Source organism: Lissotriton helveticus (assembly GCF_964261635.1).
Source record: "Lissotriton helveticus chromosome 1_1 unlocalized genomic scaffold, aLisHel1.1 SUPER_1_unloc_85, whole genome shotgun sequence".
NCBI classification, from domain to species: domain Eukaryota; kingdom Metazoa; phylum Chordata; class Amphibia; order Caudata; family Salamandridae; genus Lissotriton; species Lissotriton helveticus.
In genome coordinates, this window is record NW_027611731.1 from 127,954 (window position 1) to 153,708 (window position 25,755).

General features: G+C 44.4%; 1 protein-coding gene across 2 annotated transcripts in view; it reads right to left on the reverse strand.

Moving 5' to 3' along the window:
• Positions 1-13,185: 13,185 nt before the first annotated feature.
• LOC144806552 (uncharacterized) overlaps positions 13,186-25,755 on the reverse strand; it is a 72,044-nt gene continuing 59,474 nt past the window's right edge. For both annotated transcript variants that reach the window (XM_078672892.1, XM_078672893.1), the window contains exons 3-5: positions 21,317-21,436; positions 18,703-18,893; positions 13,186-17,671 (exon numbers count right to left, since the gene is read on the reverse strand). In XM_078672892.1, coding sequence (XP_078529018.1) covers positions 15,268-16,953 — 1,686 coding nt within the window. In that variant the 5' untranslated portion in view covers positions 16,954-17,671; positions 18,703-18,893; positions 21,317-21,436 and the 3' untranslated portion in view covers positions 13,186-15,267. The remainder of the gene's footprint in view (positions 17,672-18,702; positions 18,894-21,316; positions 21,437-25,755) is intronic.

Below are 25,755 nucleotides of genomic sequence, written 5' to 3' on the forward strand. Positions count from 1 at the left end.
ATGGCGTGCCCCACGTTTCCGGTCGCCTCCACGGGTCTCAGCTTTGCAGGGACTGTGGATCGGGCTGTTAGAAGCTGGGCAGGCTTGATCTCGTCGATCTCAGTCGCTCGAGTTCCGGCGGGAACTGCAACTAAGTAGACGTCGAGGGCTGGATGGTGCCTGCTGCTGCAGGGTGGTCACTCCTTGACCACAAGGGAGATTCTTCGGGCTTCCACGTTGTGATGGAGGGCGAAGGGTCCAGAATATTGTTTCAAATGTTTCTTCCAGGAAATCTGATGTGCATTGGCACTGCTCCCACTCTTATTCGAATCTGGTGGGCGTGATTACCTGCTAGGTCCCCTCCTATGGGTGGGACCCAGGAAGTGGGTGGATACACCCCCTTCCTTTGATCCAGGCCGCCCTGGCACGAGGGCTGGAGTGCCCCAGAACCGGTTTGGCCGGATTATGCAAGGGGCAGCCTTGTGCGCCCCAGGCAGTGTCTGGTTTCTTTCAAACCTCCCTGCTACAATACACTATCTCCTGTCTGGAGGGCGGTGACACCCTCCTGTGACAGGAAACCCTTTGTCCAGGACCCCCTTGACTGAGTTTCGGTCAGCTCCAGGGGTCCAGACATTTGTCTGTGGCAGAGGCATCCATTTTGTGGATCTTAAGGCCTTTGGAGAAATCAACCGCATTAAAGTGAAGTAACATGTCTTACCCCTCTAGAGGGGTGGAATGCCATCCCCGTCGCCAGAACTGGCGAGGGGATGGTATTCCAAAGCGTATGACACCTTACACGACATGTTTTGATAAAGCCAAACCAAAGTTGCTAAATAACCGCGAGGATTATAAGGCACTTAATAGTATATGGTATGGCATTATCCTGAAACAGCTTAGGGATTTGTTCCCGACGGCTGCAGACAGGCTCAGCTCATGCTAGAGCTCCATCTCACATAAAACCATGCACCCAGCCTCCAGGATTGGTGAGGCCTGACTATAGGAGTGGCTCATAGGTTTACATGTGTCCAGATATAGGTTTAGACATAGGTATACTATATCTAAGCAAGGGGTGTGTACACCACCTTACCCCAGCTGAGTGATCAGCCAGTTGTGTCAATTTAAGAACCAGCCAGGGGTGGCAAAAGATATGCTGCAGCCCCTGGTAGGCCTTAGTGGCTCCTGTGCCCTGTGCACCTATAGTGCATTCTACAGGGGCTGACAAGGAGTCCATTTCCAATTGGTATGTGCCTATAGCACATGTGTCATTAATTTAGTGAGAGAACAGCAGGCTGGGGGTCTGATCAGCAGGCCCACAGCCTCAGTAGTCGAAAACCAGTGAAGCAAAAAGCAAAAATTTGGGGTGACCATAGGATAGCAGACCCTACTCTCCTACAGGCTTTATATGGGGCAATGGCAGACGCCGGGTAGCACTAACAACTTTGATGAGTCCTAAAACAGATGGGGGACTGGCGTTACCCGATTTTGAGCTCTACTACCTGGCGGCACAGCTGCAGGTCCTTACACAAAGTATAGCGCAGGAATTCCGAGGTCCCGACCATAAGCGAGGACAAGGGATACAACGACACGTCCTCTCTTACATAGTCCTACAACAAAAGCTTGATTTGAGTGACCTGACCATAGAGAAACGGACCCTGAGGCTTTGCTGGAATAGTAGCCAGCGTAAGGCGGGGGCTTCCCACCCATATGCACCGGAGATTCCATTGGGGATGCTGACGGCGCTCCCACACGGGGGGATTGGAACCCGTTAGCGGATTGGGAACAACTAGGTCTCCACATGATGGGGGATTTATACATGAATGGGGAACTGATGCCCTTTCAAGCGCTACAAGACATGTATGGCCTCCCCGAGGGAGACTCTCTGATTCATGCAGCGGTTGCAAACGCGATTCAAAAGCACTGGGGAGGTGGCCGAACGGAACCTGTGAACACATTGGCCTGTCAGTATGTCGTAATGGCTGCGGGGACCATCAAGGCGGTCACGTGCCTCCAGTCTCGGATGATGCGTGAGAGATGGCGCCAATTGGCGGACCTCAAGGCGAAGTGGGAAGCGGGTATAGGCTGCCCGATCCCGGATCCAACTTCGGAATCTATCCTTAAGAGGGAATGGAAAGGGAGCAGAAATGCTCGGTTTCAACAGATACAGTTCTTTATTCTGCATCGGGCTTATCTGACCCCGGGTAGGATCCGGAAATACTTCCGGGTCCAAGACGCGGCGTGTCCTAGATGCTTGGAGGAGGATGTCGAACTGGAACACATGCTATGGCATTACCCGAATATTGGGAGTTATTGGGAAGACGTAGGACACCTTTTGACTACCGTCACGGATAGACAGCTAGATTACGATATGGCTGCCTGTTTGCTGCATTGGTTCCCGCACACGGCTAAAACTAAAATAACCAGCAAGTTTATTGATTTAGGTCTATTGTTGGCCAAACGTGAAATAACTTGGCATTGGAAATCGAAAGAGGGGCCTTCGAGCAAGCGCTGGGGTACGGAATTCTGTAAGTGGGCAAAGTGTGAGAGTGCGGTCAGGCTCCGACAAGCGACACGCGTAGGTAGTGATAAAGCTTTGGAAATGGCAAGAGCGTGGGAGGCCCTAGCTCAGGCTTTGAGGGACTATCAGCTGGAAGAAGGGGATGAATGAGCAATACTCGTGCATGTGATGATCATACAGAGAACAATGATGTGCAAGCTTTCTGTACAACTGGTAATATAATGGAATATGCCCACACCACCGAGTATGTAGGGGGGAGGGCGCTAAGTGGGAAGGGGGGGTGAGTTGGGTATTAATCTGGAGACATATTTGGCAGATTTGAATGAGGCGATATATGTTTTATTGTATAGTAACCATATAAAATTCAATAAAATATGTTTTCAAAAAAATGAGGAAACACAGGATTGGCTGATTCAACAATTTCCGATTTTTTAAAATACTGAATCGCTAATTACTGAATCTGTATTAAGGAATTGGTAATACCAATTCAGTAATGGGGAATCAGTATTTTTTTTAGCGATTTTTACAAAATCGCTAAATATTACCGATTGTTACCGAATGAGTAATTTTTACCGACCGCTGGGGAACCTGTCCTGGTTTTCCCTGTGAGATGGTCCCTTTCTGGGTATCTCCAGGGTGAAACCAGGCATCCCCGGCGTCTGTGGGGGGCTGTTGTAGAGATGAGGCAAGCTTAATGCCCAGAGTTGCCGAGTGTGTTCCCTGGTTAGAGTAGGCATTGAGGCGAGAATTATCGAGTCCGTTGACCCTGGTCCCAGACCCTGCCGCGTCGGGAATTTAACCCTGGTCCCGGGCCGTTCTCTGCTTACAGGTCTGCCGCCTCTAACCAGTGAGCCACACCACTCCACTAGCCACCTCAATATTGTAAGCTGGGTAGTCAACGAACTGTCTAAAAGGATGGTTACTATTTTGCTGAGCTAAATGATTGGGTTGATAGAAAAAACCTAAAGGAAGAACATTTATACTCGTATGTGTGATACTTGTGTCTTGGCATCTTAGCAAGATTTCCTAAACTAGGGATTGTGAACCTAGGGGCATATGTAGGTCATTTCCATTTTGCGATTCTCAAATAGCGATTTTTAAGGAATCGCTATTTGAGAATCGCAAAATGGAATGTAGGTAATAATTCGCTATTTTCCTTTTACATTCCTTAATTGCGATTAGCAAATTGCGAATCGCAATTAAGGAATAAGTGTCCCATTCATTCCTATGGGCCAAGAGGCCCATAGGAATGAATGGGGATACATTCTCAAATTGCGATTTTCTATGAGAAAATCGCAATTTGAGAATCGCAATTCCAAGGGTGCCAGGGTGTCCAAAGGACACCTGTTGCACCCGTTGGAATGTGCCTGTAAGTACATATGGTGCACATACATGCCCTAAGGGCATGTCTGTGCGCCACATGGCACTTTGAATTTTTTTAATAAATGCCTTTTTGAAGGAAATCACAAAATACCATCTACTTGAAGTAGGTGGTATTTTGCGATTCCTTATGCAAAAATCGCAATTTTTAAAGCACCCCTGCATAGCATTTAAGGAATCGCAAAAATGCGATTCCTTAAATGTTATAAGCAAAATTTGTTTATAAAATGTTATAAGCAATTTTTGCGATTCCTTATTTTGCTAAGTGGCACCTACATATCAAAACCGAATTTCGGCGTTTGCGAATCTCAAACGGCTACCTACATATGCCCCCTAGTGAGAGGACAAAACATTTGCCTTGAAAACGTTTTCTACTATCTCCAACCCAGTCTATTCTCCTGACCATTTTAAACTCTCGGAACATTAAATATTTTTTATTTTATTATATAACAAATTTTTATTTTATTATATAACAAAAAACATTAAAAAGCGTAGGCAGTTTCCAAACACACGCTCTTTTGTTAGGAAAGCGCGGGGAAGACTCTGGCCTTTTGTTTAAGTATTACTGTTAATCGGAGCCCGTGAAGGGGCTCTGATTAACAGCAATACTTAAACAAAAGGCCAGAGTCTACCCCGCCCTCCCTCGTAGCCTCAAGCGCCACAAGCCCTCCCCCCACCTCCTTACCTGCACGCCTCACGACCGCTCCGCCGCATTCGCGCCGCTCTCTTTCAAAGCGGCCGGCGGCTTGACTTCCTGACTGTGTGCGCGCTCCACGCTAGGTGGTGCGTGGTGAGGTCAGGAGCGGTGCGAGCGCGCGCGCACACGCCTTAGAGGGAACGGTGGTTATGGCATAAACCGCTGACAATAAACCTTTGCCATCAAGTACCACACATGCAGGAATGCTCAGTGGGTTGTGCGCTGCTAGATTTAACATGGACGTCTGTGGAAGTGTGTCCCTCCAGAAAGCAGAGTAGATCATACGGGGGTCAAGAAAGGTTTATTTAAGTATCACAGCTACAGAGACCCTATCCTTCATCAAGCTAAGACTGAATGACAAATGTCTCTATCCCAGCCCACGGCCCAGCACCCATCCTCACATTCCAGAGTATCATGACACAGGACGACACACCTTCTCCCCCTCACACATTCTAAACTTAAAGAGAATAACAGGAAACTTAACTATGAATGCAAAGGATACAAAGAACATAATAGAGAATGCAGTTACGATCTTTGAAAAACTCAACAAAGCGATTTTATAGGCAAAGAGAAAAGTGGAGTGCATGGCAAATGGGAAAAGAGCTCACTTTAAGAAACACAATCGTGCAAACGTCGGGGAATACATTTCAAGTGAAGTGGCCCAGAGCCCCTTTCTCCTGCACAGGCTCTTCCACCTCAGAGCCTGTATCAGGCCCACCAGTTGCGGTGCTAGTATCAAAACTAGCACTAGCCTGGCACTTCACCACTCAACTTAAATTCCAAATTCTATGGTCACTGGTCTTTATTGCATTTTTGAAAACATTGATACCCTTAAACGGAAGACTGAATTTGTATCTGGGAGACTTCATCTTGACCCAGTCTCCCATGTCGACCACTGTTCTCTTCACAGCCCTCCTTTTATCATACAAGATCTGTATTTTTTTATCACCTCTTTCTCTCTTTCCAGTCCTCAATACTGCCCACTGTTAGACCTGGTAGCATTGGCATGAGACTCCCTTCCACTAGTACTGCCATGTCGACTTGGTAAGTGCACCCACTGACCAGTCCCTAAACCTTCCCTTTTTGACATGGTAGCCACCCCTAAGGTAGGCCCTAGGGCACGGTGCATTGCATGTGAGCACTGTGCCACTGCTATTCAGTGCCACAGTGCAAGTGCTCCCTATGTTAATTTGATGTCATGGATTAATAACTCTATGATTGGCTTATTTGGTTTACATGTCAGTCCCTAGTACACTGCACTGCGTGTGCCCAGGGCCTGTAAGTCAAATGCTGCTGGTGGGCTTGCAGCACTGATTGTGCCACCCACAGAAACAGCTTGTAAAGTGTGTCTCAGGCCTGCCATTGCAGAGCCTGTATGCAGTCTAGTACTGCCATGTGTACTTGGTAAGTGCACCCACTCACAGAATTATGTTAATTATTTCTCACAGGGGTTCATTGGGCACATACACACAATAGTAAGCACGGTTATTTTGTCTCACTATCACTTGTGTCACCACTTTTTTTGTGGTTCTCGAAAAGGAGAACCAACACAGTTTTTTCCTGTGTTTTCTTTACTTCTTACACACTCAGAGAGAGAGTTACCGATGATGAGAAGTGGGTAAGCTGGCGATTGTTAGTCAGCAACCCCGTTGGCGGTTCTACCATGAGGTACTCTCTCCCTTCTCTCACATTTTTTCACTGCTGGAAGGTGGGGAGTCTGGATGGTAGCAGTTGTTGTTTTTAGTGAGACACTGTGACAAACAAGAGTAGTTGAACTGTACACACTCGAGGGAATTGAGAAGAGTATTGAAAACCCCGGATTTTTTATTTACGTTAGGACTAAGTGTCTTTTAGGTGAGGCCTTATGTTGTTTATAAAGTGCACCCACTGACCAGTCTCTAAACCGTCCCTTTTCTACATGTTAGCCACCCCTAAGGTAGGCCCTAGGGCAGGGTGCATTGTATGTGAAAGGTAGGACATGCACTGATGAGTGTAGCATGTGCTGGTAGTGAATTACAGCCAATTTTGTTTTTCACTACTGCAAGGCTACCAGTCCCCATAGGCCGGAATGGGCAGTTTGGTTATAACACCTTATAATCTTAACTATCCCAGGGAAAATGGAAGAAAAATGAATTTAATATGCCTGAACTCAGAATGATAAAATACATCTTTTAGTGAAGTTGGTTTTAAACATTCTGTGTTTGAAACTACCACTTTTAGAAATAGGTATTTTCTTGCCTAACCATCCAAGCCTGCTTCTGCAAGGATGTGTATTCCATGTCTGGTCTGTGAGTGACAGGGGCTGAGGGGGCTCCAGGAGACAGGGTGAGTCAGCACTGGGCTGAATAGACCTATCTGCATGTAGAGTGGTGAGAGGAGTAGCACCTGGGCCTGAATAGGGCTTTGCCTGCCTTCCACAATGCTGGCTCCACCTCCTGTGGTGTGTCTGTTGACCCTGGCCCACCCTGACAAAGGAAGAAGTTGTGCACTGGCAGGATGCACCCAGAACTGGTTTAGACTAGGTACAGACACTCTCTAACTTCAGAGACAAATGATTTGTGTGTATAAAAAGGGGGACCCAGACCCCAGAACTTTAGATCACTTCTGGGAATCAAGGAGAAGAACAAGAGAATCAGCAGGAGTTTTTGACTACCCCTATACCAGTGTGTTGTTTGCTGGGGATGACCTGCAGTGGTTTCTTTATTGTCAAGGAAAGGAGAAAAGACTTTTATTGAAACTTTCATCATCTTGCAGAAAATCTGCAAGGGCTTGAATTTGAGCATGCCTCCTGTCTGAAGTCTCAGGGATACAAAGACTTCACCCCATATGCTTGCCTGCATCTGGAACTTGCTTTTCTGGCTGCTACAGAAGGAAATGGCAAAACTGACATCGGTGAGCAAAGCCATAATCTGCATCGAAGCCGTGATCTCTGCTCTGACTTACAACTTACCCGACGCCGGCCGCCGTGCCATATCGACACCAACAAGCGACATCGTAACCTGCCACAAGCCCTGAGCGCTGCTCCGACTTTGTGACGTAGGCCCGATGCCAGCTGCTATCCCGCATCGCCTCCAAAGCCGACATCAATGTGGAGCCAATCCTCGAAGTGGGTGGTCAGGAATCCATCGACATCGTGACATTGTAGGGAACTGTCGTTTCGGCGCTATCGTAAGGACCCAACGCCTCCCCTGCCTTGTGCAAGCATCGAGGACCTCACACGTCGCCTCCCCTGAAGCAAGGAACCGACGCAGCACAGTGCCAACTACGCTGTGAGCTGTCTTTGTTTTCACTTTTCCAAGGTACTGTTCTTTGTGGGTCTGTTTTGACTGCGCGTTCGAAGCCGCGCACCTCACGGTCGGCGCCGTACTTTGGGATTTCTTTGACCTCGACGTCGTGATAACTCCAGTTGGGGTTATCTGTTGCTAAAAACTGCGTTTAAGTGAATAACCTATTTTTGAGCTACTTCTACCATCTTATTTCTGCTTACAGTAATGTGGATTTTTGTTGTTTGAGTCTTGTGTTAAGTCTATATTAAGAATACTTATTTTTATAAAACCTGTGTAGTGTACATCTGTAGTGTTTTCCCTGTATTACTGTAAGTGTTCATAAATGCTTCACACACTGCCTCTGAGATAAACCTTCCTGCTCGTGCCAAGCTACCACAGGGTTGAGCAGGGGTTATTTTAGGAGTGTCACCCCCTTACTCTGTCTAGAATCAAGGGTCCCAATTTGGACAAAGGTGCAAGCCATTGCCGACTAGAGGCCCCCAGTTCTAAAACCCACCTTTTCATCCACTAAGGTTCTTTTGATCATTACCCACAACAGAGTGACTCCATGTTGGGGACCCTTCCTTTAAATAAACAAAAGGGAGTTTCCCCAGTGGATGAACAAGAAGTGAACCTATACTCGCTAACCTACTTCCTCATGGCCAACTCCCAACTTTCACCACAGACAACAGCTTGTTGCAGAGTCTCTTTAACAACCTTGACAAACCTTTCCACCACACCATTGCTTTGTGGATGGTACAGGGGCGCCTTCTTATGCTTGATCCCCCTGGAACTCCGAAACTCTTCCATGACTAAGGTTGTGAACTGAACACCATTCTCTGACAAGAGTGTTAACTGGAAACCCTCACGTTCAAATAACTCTTCTAGAAACTCAATCACTTCACCAGACTCAACGGAATAAACCACCTTTGATATCAGGCCAATGGGAAAACATATCAATACACACGATCAAATAGAGATCCTGAGTCTTCAACTTCACAGGTCCCAAAATATCTATAGAAGTGTCCACCACGGACCAGTAGCCTGTTCCCTAATAACCATGTGTTGCATCCTGCACTTCAATATCGTGTCACAACACGCACATTCAGCACATTCATGCACCAACCTCTCTACATGTACATCCATAGCAGGCCACCAAGATGCTTACCTGATCCTTTCCTTTGTCATGGCAATGCCCAGGTGCGAGGTGAGAGCACTCTTTACTAGCTTATCCCTTAGTGCAAGGGGTGCAACCAACTTACTACCACACACGAGGAGACCATCTTCCCCCGCCAGATCATCCCTAACTTGCCAAATACCTTCGAGGACCTCCTCACAGTCCTTCTTCTCACACTAACCACCTTTGACCATGGTGAGGACTTTCTGCAAGTCTAAATAGATCATGTGATGTTCCCTCCACTCACTCTCAGAAATCAACCCTTCACTAATCACACACAAATTAATTCCTTCCTCCAATTATTCACCTCCAAACCTCTCAACATCATCTGTCAGTTCATACTCCACACCACGAGTCTTGACAGACAGTCTGCCAGAACTGTAGAACCACAACCCACTTCCGTAACCCATGGGAGACAGAGTCAATGCCTTTCTTGGAGAAGTCCTCCCTAAGAGGTTTGTGGTCAGTACGAACTCTGAACCTTTTCCCCCACAAATCCTTTCTCAGCTTGTGCACTGCCCAGGAAAAACCCAGAGCTTCTTTTTCCACAACAGAACAGTTGCATTCAGCACACCTCAAGGGCCTAGAGAGGAAAATAATCATTTTAACCTCCCCATCAACCTTTTGCAAAAGAACTGCTCCTAACCCCTTTGAGCTGGCATCAGTGATGAGATAAGATTCCTTTGTGGGGTCAAACCTTCCTAGACAAGGTGCTTCATTCAGATGTTTCTTAATGCACTCAAACTCTTCCTCACAGCCCTTGGACCAAACAAATGTGCCTCCCTTCTTGAGGAGAGACCTCAAACAAGAGGTTTTCCCTGCAAAGTTCGGAACAAACTTGTAATAAATTCAGCCATGCTTAGAAACTTTACAAACTCTTCTTTGTTCAAAGGGTTGTGCAAATTAAAATGGTGCTTACCAATGAGTGTTTAGGTTTGATGCCTGCAGCGGACACAAAACGCCCATGGTACTCTAATTCTTTGACATCAAATTTGCACTGGTCAATAATAAGGGTGAGGTCAGCATCACATAACTTCTTCAATACTGACCTCAGCCTCCCATTATGTTCCTCAAGATCCACACCAAAGATGAGCACATCATCTGGGTACACCTTGAAACCCTGAAGGCTTCCAAGAATGCCCTCCATCGCCCTCTAAAAAACGGAGGCTGCAGAAATCAGTCGAAAGGCATTCTTAGAAACCTAAAGGTACCAAAGGGTGTTACCCAGGAGGTAAGGTCCTGGGAAGAGGTGTGAATGCTCTGAATGTTCTGAAGAGGAGTGAAGGCCGGCCTGGTGATAGGCGGAGGTCAAGTTCAAGGAAGAAAAATGCCTTGCCCACTCAAGAGAACACAGCATTTTAGTTATGTGGGTGAAAGCATAATGATCAACAATAACTGCTTTGTTGAGCTCCCACAAGCTGACACAGAGCCTAGCCTCCCCATTGGCTTTGCGGGCCATAACAACAGGAGAGACCCACTCCGTTGCTTCAACTTCTTGAATGATAAACTTGGCTAAGAGATTGCCTAATTCAACTTTCATGCTCTCCCTTACTTACAGAGGTGCATTTCTGACCTTAGCTGTTTTTGGAACAGAGTTAGATTTGACCTTTATCCAATGTACATAGTTTTTGAAACAAACACAGTCCACCAGCAAAGACCTCAAGGAATTCCTTGATCCAGTCTCGATTAGCATTACTAACAACCCTAACTGGTGGTAATTATTTTAGGCAGACAGATCTCATTGGGATAAAGGCAGCTATGTAGATCACGTTGATGGAAGCAACTTATGAGCGAGTCCCGCTTCATCGAGACATAGATTTTACCAGGGATGACTCTCCCTTTGAAATCAATTGTGACCCACAAATAACCCAGCAACGCAATAGTCACCATACCGTAACCTTTTGGTCTAATGTCTGGCTTCAACAGGGTGAGTTTGCCCAGCAGATTACACTCATAAAATGTTTTGGGGACTTGCGGTATCTTGGCCCCAAAGTCGAAGAGCATGCTCACTGGAGCATCATTGATCAAAACTAGCTCCTGAGGGCCATCTCTAGCATTCCCTGTGACAGGGAGAACATTGATTCCTTCCAAATCTTCTTCATAAAGATAAACTTCCCTGACTTTTTTATGCCCGTGGGCCGATCTGCAGCTTTTTGATACGTGACGTTTTCTCTCTTTTTGCACATAGCCTTCCAACCTGGGCAGTCTTTAACCCGTTGACTGTGGCGCGAATTTCACCGCTGTGCGGGCATATTAATGAGTGGGTGCAGTTCGGACAGCCCCTAGTCGTCCTCCGCACATGCCCACTGTGACGTTAGGGGGCCGTCCGACGCACGCAACGGGTTAAAGTTGGCCATATGGCCAGAGTTGCCACACCTGAAGCACTTCCTCTGAAAATTCTTTGTGTTAAAGGGCTTTGAAGTGGTGCTCAATTTGGGTTTAACAAATCTATCCACCACTACCTTGACATTAATGTTCTCCTTTTTATCACCTGTACTGTCCTTGCGTATAATATCAACACACACTTTTGAATGCCCTTGACTTTTGGTTATGGTCAGCACTTCTTGAAGCGATGGTGTGTCTTTTTGCCACAGGGCATGTCTCGTTTTGTCGAGGGCTCATCCTAACATGAACTAATCTCTTAAGCGATCCTCTAAAGCGGCACCAAAATTGCACGTGGAAGCCAATTTGCGCAAGGTAGTTATGTACTGTTCGACCGACTCATCCTGCCTTTGCATCCTTCTCCCGAAGTTATATCTTACAAGGACAGTACTCACTTTGGGGAGGTGGTGCAAGTCCAACTTTTTGAAGCAGATCTCGTATTCATTAAGAATGGCAGAGTCACTATCAGAGAGTTCAGGAAGGTGTTCAAAGAATTCTTGTCCCTCAGAGCCCAAACAATGCATTAACAATGAGGCTTTCCTCTCTGCGCTTAAGGAAATGCCACAGACACAAGCATAATGTGCGAAACCCTTCTTTCACTTCAGCCACGAGAGACAAGGAACTCCTGGAAATGTCAACAAGAAGGGAGGGGAAGTGACCTTATGTATGAGGTACGTACTATGTTTTGACCTAGTTACTACTTAAGGGTGAACTTCAGTGATCTGCTTACAGTGCGCAATATCCACAAGCCTTATAAGCTGTGTGCATCAGCGAAACTGCGTGCAACTTCAGCAATTAAAAGTTAGGCAATGCGCACAATCCCAGAAACTGTATTTGCTGTGCGCATCAGCGTAACCATCACCTCGATTACTGATGGCACATATTTATACAGGGAGGAGTGACTTTAGTCTGGTGCTCAATTACATGTGTAGATGTGAGTTTGGTGGTGCCTGATAACTGAAAGGCACACATTTGTTTACATACAATTTCATATATGTCTGATTTATTATTCCTATTACAGCATCTTCTACCTTGAGAAGGCCCATCATAGACCAGTGTGTAGACACAACACATGCCGATAAATGAGCGACCTGAAGTGTAATACTGAGAAAAAGTAACCTGGAGGATTGCTGCAAATTAAAGTAAATGAAAAAAAATTAATAAAGAACTACATAAAAACAGCTGTGTGACCTGGAAGCCAATTGTTTCTCAATATAGTCCTAGTTTGTGATTACCTTACAGTGCTCACATTATCATCCGCGCTAGAAGAGATGGGAGCCTGGGTTGTCTGGTCACAGAAGCTCATTTACATACAAAGGGGGTGACAGCCTGTTCATAACGCACAGCACAACTTGTTTACGTTAAAGTTCTAATACACTGAACAGGTTAAAGTCTTGTGTCTCTTTTTTTCTTTTTCTTTATTATATCCTGCACCTTGCTCTGTTCTTCTCTTTCTCTCATTTCAATTCATCATAAATTACTCAAATTCACTATTGCTTTATCAGCACGGCACAAGTCGGAGGGTAGCCACAGTTTGAAGGGGTCCCCCCACTATTATCTAGAAACGGGACTCAGTTCCACCTTGCTCCTTAGCCTGCAACTGGTAATTGTTACTTTGTGCCCCAGCACTGCAGACACAGGCCTCTGAGTGTTTGTTTGTGTGAGTGGCGCAAGAGAGGAACAGAGAACTTGACAAAATTAGTCCTTCTATTGCTTAATACATTGTAAATGTGAAACACTTTGGGGTTTAGGGGCTGGATAAAGAATAACATCAGGAAACAAGCGCAAATTAAAAGCACATTTTATTTATTCACTGAAAACTGTTTAAAAATGTAATTTGCAAGTTCCACATATCTGTTTAAAAATATTTACACTTTCAGTCATTTCCGAGTTCAGTTACAAACTAATAGTGGGCAAAACACATGATATATAAAAACTGAAACCAAAAACGTATTTTTACATTATTTTATGTTTTTTGTTTATTGTTTTTAAAACAGGCCGTCAACCTTTCACGTGAAAATTATTATAAGGGCCTGATATCACTTCTTGTGATATCACTACATGTGACGTCACTGTGATTTGCATATGATAATGGGCTCCTTCGCTATTTTCCTTACTTGTGCCCTGTTTATTGGCATGACATGGGTCTATAGGTATTAAAAATAAACATTAAACTCACAGGTGATCAGCCCATTTCCATGGTGATGTCACACATTGGCATGTATTCAGCTGCTTCTTCTATTTTTAGATGAGTACAAATAACGTACGTTCCCCCTCCTTCCAATTTGTTCTTTTTCTCCCCCTTTCTTTGTCTCTCTCGCTCTCTTTATCTCTCCCCCTCTCTATCATCCAAACACTCCTGTTAGCTTTAGCTTCATGAGTCTCACTGCCACTTCTGGCATTCATACGACAAATCCTTCAGAACATTTGAGGACAAAGGACAATCAAGTGTGGAAGACGAGTTGCGGGGAGTGCAACGGATTGTCCTGGCACATATATGCTTTTGATGTGGGATTTCGCAATTTCACCACATTCTTCAAACAGAGTCTACTGCTTACAATGGCTAAATTCTGGTAAAATTTAGATTTTGGCAAGTCACAAAATGAATAGGGAGAGCCCAGTCGGAGAGGAGCCACGGGTCGCACTTAGTTATAAGGCCAGAGGCACGAGCTGAACCATCAACCGATAACAGTGTGTAAAAGATGCAGCAAACGTTACTTAAAAACAAGGTATATGCTCTTATATCTAAAAATAGGTTATTTCTTGAACACCTGTGCTTCACTTTAGTTCATTAGATATACTGCAGTGGCATTTGTTAATAGTAATACATGCATTTTACCAATGAAGTTTCCATCTCCAGAGCCCTGACAACATGTCCACTCTGGGTGTGTTGGGTTTCTAGGTTTTATCACTAATCCGGCAAGTTAGCTGAAAATACCGCTGTTAGTCCCAGTATTGTTCAGTGTTGCTTTTACAGGTAGTGTGGTCAGGTGCAATTATATATTTTTCTTTGTATCTCTTCTTCACCAAATAAAAATCAACAATGTTTCTTTTCTTTTAATCGCCATTGTGCTTGTCTCCCACTGTGTATCCTGGTACATCATGTCACTTTGTTATGTGTACGGAAGTGAACAATCACTGGAAACAAACACTTTTATAATTCTGCAAATACTGTTATCTGTTTTTCTTCTTTACTGCTATCCATGTCTTTTATCATCTGGTATTTCAATGTCCTACATAATTTGAATTTTATCTTTTTCTGTAATTCATTCCTCTCACAATAACTGCACTCTTTAGCTCTTGTCTATGTACTCAGATGGGTCAATATAATTTTTGATGTTCTTAAGTTCTTTCTGGAATCTCTGCATCTCTAGGATTATTTCCATGTGAGTTAAATGAAGGAGTGTATTCACTGAGGGCTGTGTGGGATCGAAAATTGACAAAAGCCCTTCTCACTTTCAGTGCCCTTCTATGTTTCCCCCTGTGTGTTCGCTGATGACTTTGCAGCTCTAATCGTCGACTAAAGCTCTTCCCACATTTATTGCACTTGAGTGGCTTCCCCCCTGTGTGTGTTTGTTGATGTTTTCATAGGGCTGATAACTGACTAAAGCTCTTCAAACATTCACAGCAATCATAGTTTTTCCCCTATGTGTGTTCGCTGATGTCTTTGTAGGTCTGATAATTGACTAATGCTCTTCCCATATTCATTCCACTTGAATGGTTTTTCTACTGTGTGTGTTCGCTGGTGATACCTTAATGCTGAAGACCTGCAAAAACTACTGTCACATTCACTACAATGATAGGTTTTTTCCCCTGTGTGTGTTCGATGCTGACTTTTTAGGTCTGATAAGTGACTAAAGCTCTGTACACATTAATTGCACTTGAATGGTTTTTCCCCTGTGTGTGTTCGCTTATGTCTTTGAAGGTGTGATAACCGACTAAAGCACTTTGCACATTTACTGCACTTGAATGGTTTTTCCCCTGTGTGTGTTTGTTGATGTCTTTGAAGGTGTGATAACCGACTAAAGCACTTTGCACATTCACTGCACTTGAATGGTTTTTCCCCCGTGTGTGATCGATTATGACGTTGAAGGTGTGATAACCAACTAAAGCACTTTGCACATTCACTGCACTTGAATGGTTTTTCCCCTGTGTGTGTTCCCTGATGATACCTTAATGCTGAAGAGTCGCGAAAACTACTGTCACATTCACTACAATGATAAGGTTTTTCTCCCGTGTGTGTTCGCTGATGATGTTTTCGGTCTGATATCTGACTAAAGCTCTTCCCACATTCATTGCACTTGAATGGTTTTCCCCCTGTGTGTGTTCGCTGATGATACCTTAATGCTGAAGAGCTGCAAAAACTACTGTCACATTCACTACAATGATAAGGTTTTTCCCCTGTGTGTGTTCGCTGATGACTTTGAAGGTGTGATAACCGACTAAAGCACTTTGCACATTCACTGCACTTGAATGGTTTTTCCCCTGTGTGTGTTCCCTGATGATACCTTAATGCTGAAGAGTCAGGAAAACTACTGTCACATTCACTACAATGATAAGGTTTTTCTCCCGTGTGTGTTCGCTGATGACGTTTTCGGTCTGATATCTGACTAAAGCTCTTCCCACATTCATTGCACTTGAATGGTTTTTCCCCTGTGTGTGTTCGCTGATGAATCCTTAATGCTGAAGAGCTGCAAAAACTAATGTCACATTCACTACAATGATAAGGTTTTTCTCCTGTGTGTGTTCGCTGATGACGTTTTCGGTCTGATATCTGACTAAAGTTCTTCCCACATTCATTGCACTTGAATGGTTTTTCCCCTGTGTGTGTTCGCTGATGATACCTTAATGCTGAAGAGCTGCAAAAACTACTGTCACATTCACTACAATGATAAGGTTTTTCCCCCGTGTGTGTTCGCTGATGTCTTTGAAGGTGTGATAACCAACTGAAGCTCTTTGCACACTCACTGCACTTGAATGGTTTTTCTACTGTGTGTGTTCGCTGATGAATCCTTAATGCTGAAGAGCTGCAAAAACTATTGTCACATTCACTGCACTTGAATGGTTTTTCTCCTGTGTGAGTTTGCTGATGATTTTGGAGGCTTGATAATCGACTAAAGCACTTTGCACATTCACTGCACTTGAATGGTTTTTCCCCTGTGTGTATTCGCTGATGATTTTGGAGGCTTGATAATTGACTAAAGCACTTTGCACATTCACTGCACTTGAATGGTTTTTCCCCTGTGTGTATTCGCTGATGTTTTTGGAGGTTTGATAAGTGACTAAAGCACCTTGCACATTCACTGCAATGATATGGCTTTTCCCCTGTGTGTGTACGCTGATGTATCTGTAGGGTTGATAAATGACCAAAGCTCTTAACACATTCACTGCACTTGAATGGTTTTTGTCCTGTGTACGTGTGCTGATGAAGCTTGCGTAGTGATGACAAACTAAAGCTCTTGCTGTCTGTGTATGATTCTTTTTTCTTGGTTAGTGTCTGTGGGTCGGGTATATATTTGTCTACATCCCATGACTGCATTTCCTGATGGGCCGACATGGCTGATAAAGCACTTGTGTTTTTCTCACACACTTTATATGTGTGCAGTATTTTGCACGTTTGATTTCTGTTTTAACAATAAAATGCAATAGCCACCAAATATTTGCCACACTCCTAATACGTAAAATGTGTCTTTGTAGGCGATTGTGCCTTTAGATTGGATTATGGCTATGCACGCTTATAGGTAAAGATGTATCTTCCTTCTGGACGGTGCAAATTGGAATAGTCTGTTGTATTGTAGATAGAAGAACTCCTCTTTCCTTTACCCGTCAGTTGTCTGGCTCCGCTCTGTTGTGCTCTTCTCTGGTTACTGTGGTTTGGCCAGAAAGAGTTTACAATTCTCCTAGAGCACGGAATGATGGCTCGTCTTTATTTTATAAAACAGAGCACTGTGGTAATCACATCATACCGATCCGATGATCAAAGCTGGTGTTGGACACTTGTTTATACAGGAGGCGGTTTGTTATTGTTGTTGCCTTCATTTTCCTAAGGTCATTTCTTTGTCTCGTGGCGTGGAGGTGCACAGCTCAGACTCTTATAATCACTGAACTGCCCTTTATGCTTCATCCGGGATCTGTCAGTTTGTGTGCAGGTTCCCCTGTCGCCGACTGCGCTGATGACTTCCTGAATACCGTAGCTCATTTATTCTGCTGTTATTGAAGATTTACCGCATTCGCTTCATTAATGAAGGTCATTTCATACATTCAAGGCTTGTTTTCTGTTGGATGTAAAGATATTTAAAATTACTAAATTGAAGCATAATTGAATGAGAATTCACAATGTTTAACTGGTTGTAAAAGACATTTCGGGGGGACGGTTACTAAATCTCCAAGCAATGCACACAGCCCCCCTGTGCGAGGCTGCGTTGCGTTGCGCGACGGGGAGGGAGCAGGAGAGCACCATATTTTCAAAGATATGGCTCTCACCTTCCCTTTCCCTTGCACCGGCACGGATTACAGCGGCCCTGAGTCATGCACACACCTTAGCACCAGAGCGCTAGGGTGTGTGTTTGAGTCCAGCTTAGGTTTTGTACAGGAAAGAGACAATTCCTATACATAATACTATGCCTACACATGAGGAAAAGCTTTTCCCACTTTGTATGCGTGTTGCACAGTGCAGCACGCATGCAAAGTCAGAAAAGGAAGGAGAAATTAAAGCATTTATCTTTCCTTGCGCCTAGTTTAAAAGGGTGCAGTTTTCTCACGCTAAGCCCAATCTACTGTATTTGGTAAATTTGGTTTAGCATGTGAAACCTTGGGTGGTTGCATGGGAACGCCCAAGCACCCCCCTTGGCAGGCCCCCATGGTGCAAAGTAGCGCGAAGCAGTGATATGCACTGCTTCACATTACTTTAACGTTATTTCCAGCGCTAAACAAGTTTAGCGATGGAAAGTAAATTAGGAAAAAAAGATTTTGCACTGTTTTGTATCACTTTTGTGGCGCAAACATGATGCAAAATCTTAGTAAATCTCCCCTTCTTCTTTACCGCCTTTGAAACTTAGCAGGGAATATTTCATCATACACAGATATTTAACTAAAAGTTCTGTTGATCAGGTGATATCTTATTAATGTCTGAAAAGGAGGTGATTTACCAGTGTTCACAGAGTAAGGGCGCTCACGGGGCACCCAAGTACATTTACACATTTAACTCTTTACGAAGAATAGAACAAAAGTAACTCTATTCACACACGTCTTCTCATTTCTTTCCTATTCACTTAAGATCATCTTAAACACCAACTCCTGTCTTTACCTTGCTGTTCATAAGTCGCCTTTGACACTTTCAACAGCTCCCTAGGTTCCAGCATTTCTGGTTTCTTCTAACCTGGAAGACTGGAACTTTATTGTGAGTTGAGTGGGGTTTCCTATCGCCATAAGATCTGTCCATCTCCCTGAAACTAGTGAAGCTTACAGCACCCAGCCGGTTCTGGTCCTGAAAGACAACTTTAAAAAGCAAGTCTTTAGTTCTTCCTAAGGTAGATAAAGTTCTGTAAGATGCAGCTCCTTCCGGGGCTTTTGTGTAAAACAGAGCGAGGGGTTCACTGTAGGGCCCGTCCTTTACATTATAAGCGCAGATAAGGCAAACAAACGTTGATTCATATAATTTAATATTCAACAATATTAGTCATTTAGTACTTATAGAGAATCCATCACAACCAATAATGTACCTGACATATCCCCGCAGCAGATGTGTGCATATTACTCTTTTCCCCCCTTTTCCAACATTACATGGCATCTGGCATGACATTGTCCGTTTGGGGCCCTGGATGACATTTGTGACCGGATAGGCATTTGGCAGAGCGGGAGGAGGTGTCAGTAAACCACAGGTGATGAGGTATTTCTACCTTTCCATATTTTTCATATTCAAGTTGACCTAATTTCCTGTCCTTCGGCGCACTAACTCTGTGGGGTTCATCAGAAGTCAGATAACTGCCTCATACTCACAAGGCCATGGATCCCACTTCTTCTACAACACTTATTGCAGACATAGTGCCTAGTTGGGAGTTTGTCCAACAGATTTTTGCCTCAAAACTAGGGGTGGGTGAAGAATTCCACTCTGCCGGCGGAGCTCGCAAAGTTTTTCCCACTCCGCACTCTGTGCAGACTTGTTCCTAAAAGCTCCATGCAGAACGGAGTTCTTTTCTCAAGCGGTTTGCCAACGGTAAGATGGCGAGCGCTTGTGAGAAAATATAACGCACTAGACCTCCTCCTGGCGAGATTTCTCAATGCGGGAGGTCACGGCAGGTCGCGACCACTCGAGTGTTAAAATCTGCCATTCTCGTTGATGAAGCTGCTATTCAATTAGAATGTCAATTAGAGCGGCAGAAAGCAGCATCACCCTCTGGCACGATGCGTAGTGCTGTTCATGCTGATTTTACAGTGGGGGTTGAACTCCTGGCACTAAAAATCAGTGAGCACAGTGCAACTTAACAAACTCTGCCACTTGTGGAAGTCTGCAGAGTGCGGCGGAGTTTCCCTGGCACTTTGTGGAGTTCCGCAGAGTAAAAATTTGCAAACTACACCAAGGCATTTTCAAAACGTGACAGATATCCTGCCTGCCTTATTATAATTGCCACAGGATGTAATGCATTTTTAATGGGGCGGGCAGGATACCTGTCACATTTCTGATGGAATAAACCATCCGCTGAAATATAAATAAGGCTTTTGGTGTACATTGTGTCCAGTGTGGCTAGCTGGGCTTGAAACATCTTGTTGTTTGTCGGTTCCTCACTGCTTTGAGGTCACCGCCAGGCAGAACTACTGTCAGCTGCACCCTCTACAGATCTTCCTTCCGGGCAGGACATCCGTCAGTGGCGCCTTTTGCGGCTCTTCCTTTCAGGCAGGACTTCTGTCAGCTGTGCCTTGTGCAGATCTTCCTTCCTAGAGAGGACTTTTGTCAGCTGCCCCATGTGCTGATCTTCCTCCCAGGCAGGGTCTTCTCTCAGCTGCTCCTTGTGTGGATCTGCTTTCCAGACAAGGGCTTCTTTCCTCAATGATCAGTTCAAAGGTCGGGAGAGGTAGAACTGGTCTAGGTCATCTTCTTTATTGCAGTTCTACTGGTCAAGCCACAGACCTCGTGCTCTGAGATGAAGGAGAGTCTGGATTTTCTGAGCTCCGTAGAACATTAAGACAGTTCTTCCGCCTCCAGCACACACTACAAGACTCCAAGAGTCAACGCTACAAGTGCTGCTCCAAGCTTTGATTCAAACACTGCATCTGAACATCCCCTGGCAAATGCCAACTAAAGAATAAACATCCTGCTTGCACCAGCAGAGCGCAGAAAGCTTTTCAAGCACCTCGAGGTACATGGACTTTCTCTATCTGCCGTAACTGAAGATGTTAGTCCTTGGTAACATCAATCCCCTTCGGACAAGGTCCTCCATTTTGCTATTAGAATGTAACTCATCCTGCGCAGACACAACCCCTCAAGTCTGTACTGCATGAAGCTCGGTGGTTCTCACCCAAAAGAAGGCCCTCCACAAATTGCTGACATTTGTTTACACCCCCTGGACAGCTTTGGTAACACACAGACCAACTACACCCCCTCAGGGATCACCCATCCATCTGCCAGAATCAAGACTCAGATATTTCAACCTTCTATATTACTGTCTTTGGAACGGCCCGTCTCTGACATTCGTGGAAGCTCCACACTCAGTGAGCTCAGAGTTGCCTTGCAAAAAGCACCTCATGAGAGTGGAAGAAAAGAACATTAAGTGACACGCACTGCAGAGAAGTGTAAATCTACTATTATCGTTCCATGTACCATTGTACTACTGCTGATGTTTCGACATTGATGTTTTGCCGTCTATCACAGTAGCTTCTTCGTTTAAAATCTTACTCAAAGGTTTTGCATCATACCTACTTACCTATGTACTGTTTCTGACCATACGACATCTCTGGGAGACATGCTGGGCTGTCTGTTGCTACATTAATAGGAAGTAGCTTGCTACTGCAGCGAGAGTGTAGTGTCCTTGCAGTCAGATGCACTTGATTGGGATAAAAGGCACCATGTTTGTTAGAAAAGCTGCAACTATTTGAATAATAACATACCAAAAGCAGCGCATATAATGCAATACCGCAGACGAGGTACTAGAAAAACGTGACGCTTACAATGCAATAACACAGGCAAGGAAGTAGGATAATGTGACGCAAACATTGCAATAACACAGGCCAAGCATTAGGAGACTCCGGCGCAAACAATGCAATAACACAGGCCAGGCACGAGGAGAATCTGATGCAAACAATGCAATAACACAAACCAGGCGTTGGGAGAATCTGACGCAAACAATGCTAATAACACAGGCAAGGCACGAGGAGAATCTGACGCAAAAAAATGCAATAACACAAGGCAAGGCACTAGGAGAATCGGACACAAACAATGCAATAACACAGGCAAGGTAATAGGTGAATCCGAGGCAAACACTGCAATAACACAGGCGCCAGGCACGAGGAGAATCTGATGTAAACAATGCAATAACACAGGCCAGGCATGAGGAGAATCTGAAGCAAACAATGCAATAACACAAGCCGAGCACAAGGAGAATCTGATGCAAACAATGCATTAACACAGGCCAGGCACTAGGAGAAACTGATGCAAACAATGCGTTAACACAGGCCAGGCACGAGGAGAATCTGATGTAATCAATGCAATAACACAGGCCAGGCGTTGGGAGAATCTGACCTAAACAATGCAATAACACAGGCCAGACACTAGGAAAATCTAATGTAAACAATGCAATAACACAGGCCAGGCCCTAGGTGAAGCTGACACAAACACTGCAATAACACAGGCCAGGCATGAGGAGAATCTGATGTAAACAATGCAATAACACAGGCCAGGCATGTGGAGAATCTGAAGCAAACAATTCAATAACACAGGCCGGTGACGAGGAGAATCTGATGTAAACAATGCAATAACACAGGCCAGGCGTTGGGAGAATCTGACACAAACAATGCAATAATACAGGCCAGACATTGGGAGAATCTGATGTAAACAGTGCAATAACACAGGCCAGGCACGAGGATATTCTGATGCAAACAATGCAATAACACAGGCCAGGCACGAGGAGAATCTGATGCAAACAATGCAAAACACAGCTCAGGCACTATGTGAATCTGATGCAAACAATGCAATAACAGAGGCCAGGCACGAGGAGAATCTGATGTAAACAATGCAATAACACAGGCCAGGCACGAGGAGAATCTGATGTAAACAAAGCAATATCACAGGCCAGACGTTGGGAGAATCTGACGCAAACAATGCAATAACACGGGCCAGATACTAGGAGAATCTGATGTGAAAAATGCAATAACACAGGCCAGGCATGAGGAGAATCTGATGTAAACAATGCAATAACACAGGCCAGACGTTTGGAGAATCTGACGCAAACAATGCAATAACACGGGCCAGATACTAGGAGAATCTGATGTGAACAATGCAATAACACAGGCTAGGCACTAGGAGAATCTAACGCGAACAATGCAATAACACAGGCCAGGCATTGGGAGAATCTGATATAAACAATGCAATAACACAGGCAAGGCGTTGGGAGAATCTGACGCAAACAATGCTAATAATACAGGCACGGCACTAGGAGAATCTGACACAAACAATGCAATAACACAGGCAAGGCACTAGGTGAATCAGACGCACACACTGCAATAACACAGGCCAGGCACGAGGAGAATCTGATGTAAACAATGCAATAACACAGGCCAGGCATGAGGAAAATCTGAGGCAAACAATGCTAATAACACAGGCAAGGCACGAGGAGAATCTGATGTAAACAATGCAATAACACGGGCCAGACACTAGGAGAATCTGATGTAAACAGTGCAATAACACAGGCCAAGCACGAGGACAATCTGACGCGAACAATGGCATAACACAGGCCAGGCATGACGAGAATCTGATGCAAACAATGCCATAACACAGGCCAGGCACGAGGAGAATCTGATGTAAACAATGCAATAACACAGGCCAGGCACTAGGAGATTCAGATGCAAACAATGCAATAACACAGGCCAGGCAAAAGGAGAATCTGATGCTAACAATGCAATAACACAGGTCAGGCACTAGGTGAATCTGAAGCAAACAATGCAATAACACAGGCCAGGCACGAGGAGAATCTGATGTAAACAATGCAATAACACAGGCCAAGCGTTGGGAGAATATGACGAAAACAATTCTAATAACAGAGGCTAGGCACTAGGAGATCTGACACAAAGAATGCAATAACACAGGCAAGGCACTAGGAGAATATGACACAAACAATGCAATAACACAGGCAAGACACTAGGTGAATCTGACACAAACAATGCAATAACACAGGCAAGGCACTAGATGCATCTGATGCAAACAATGCAATAACACAGGCCAGGCACTAGGTGAATCCGACGCAAACACTGCAATAACAAAGGCGAGGCACGAGGAGAATCTGGTGTAAACAATGTAATAACACAGGCCAGGTATGAGGAGAATCTGAAGCAAACAATGCTAATAACACAGGTAAGGCACGAGGAGAATCTGACGCAAACAATGCAATAACACGGGCTAGACACTAGGAGAATCTGATGTAAACAGTGCAATAACACAGGCCAGGCACTGGGAGATTCAGATGCAAACAATGCAATAACACAGGCCAGGCACGAGGAGAATCTGATGCAAACAATGCAATAACACAGGCCAGGCACGAGGAGAATCTGATGTAAACAATGCAATAACACAGGCCAGGCACTAGGAGAATCTGATGCAAACAATGCAATAACACAGGGCAGGCACTAGGAGAATCTGATGCAAACAATGCATTAACACAGGCCAGGCACTAGGAGAATCTGATGCAAACAATGCAATAACACAGGGCAGGCACTAGGAGAATCTGACGCAAACAATGCAATAACACAGGGCAGGAACTAGGAGAATCTGATGCAAACAATGCATTAACACAGGCCAGGCACGAGGAGAATCTGATGTAAACAATGCAATAACACAGGCCAGACACTAGGAAAATCTGATGTAAACAATGCAATAACACAGGCCAGGCCCTAGGTGAAGCCGACGCAAACACTGCAATAACACAGGCCAGGCATGAGGAGAATCTGATGTAAACAATGCAATAACACAGGCCAGGCATGAGGAGAATCTGAAGCAAATACTTGGGGTGTGGTAACACACTCCTTGTTTGACGTTTTTATTGTTAGTAGTGTGATTTTCACATTTTTCGGTGGTGCATAGGTAGGCTACCCAGCTGAGCTTTCAGGGTTAGTTGCGACAATGCTATGACATGTGCTTCCTGTATCACAGGGACCACTCCTTCCTTGCACTCCTTTCTTCTTTCACTCAATTATTACTCCACATTTTCAAATGATGTTTGCAAATTTTATTTTCATTTCCAAACGTTTCTTTATAGCGAGTCTTTCATTCTTTATACTTCATTTTTCATTTTCTATGCATTTCATTCCACATTGTATTTTGTCCCAATGCATTTCAAGCATAAAGCCCTTCCTCAGGGGATTTCCTTTATCTGAAAACATCATACGTCATATTGAGTACTCGGTAAATCATGATAACATGTTGTACTTATGTAATAAACAACCTCTACTCGTATTTTGTCCATGCGAATTGTTTTGGACTGGTGAAGCACTGAGAATAAATCAAACTTCCACTGTGATAAATGAATTACTGCATAGAAAATAGATTGAGATTGTCCTGCTATGCGTAAGGTTTACTGTTAAGTAAATCATTTTGACTCTTGTTAACAAGCATTGGCATAGCCAATAGGTCTCGCCTTTGGGACCTTTAAGTGATGTTTAGTTATACAGTACAATATCCTTGGTGCAACAACATCAACTGTTGCATGGCTAAACACTTATAAGGTCCCAAAGGCGAGACCTATTAGCTATGCCAATGCTTGTTAGCTTTGCTGTTAATGGCAAAGCAAACGTGCAGCTGCAGTGTTACAAATGCATTCAAACAACAGCGTGTGGAGATAAAGCAAACACTGTCGACACTGTTCATCACTGTTGATTTTACAAATTGTAACTCAGGATAGTTATCGTTGTGTGCCCATATGTATTCTTTGTAGGCGCTTGTTGGTTGGAATAAATACCAGTTATTATAATTATACTAGTATGTTTTGCTGCGCTTTTACCAAAGCAGTACCGTCAATGGGCATTAAAATACATCTACCATAATAAACACCCTATCAATTACACCAATCTCTAAAATAGATGTTTAAGTTCTATACCACTTGCATTACCGCTAGATAAACAATGCAGTTACCCACAAACCCCACTTTTTGTCTTG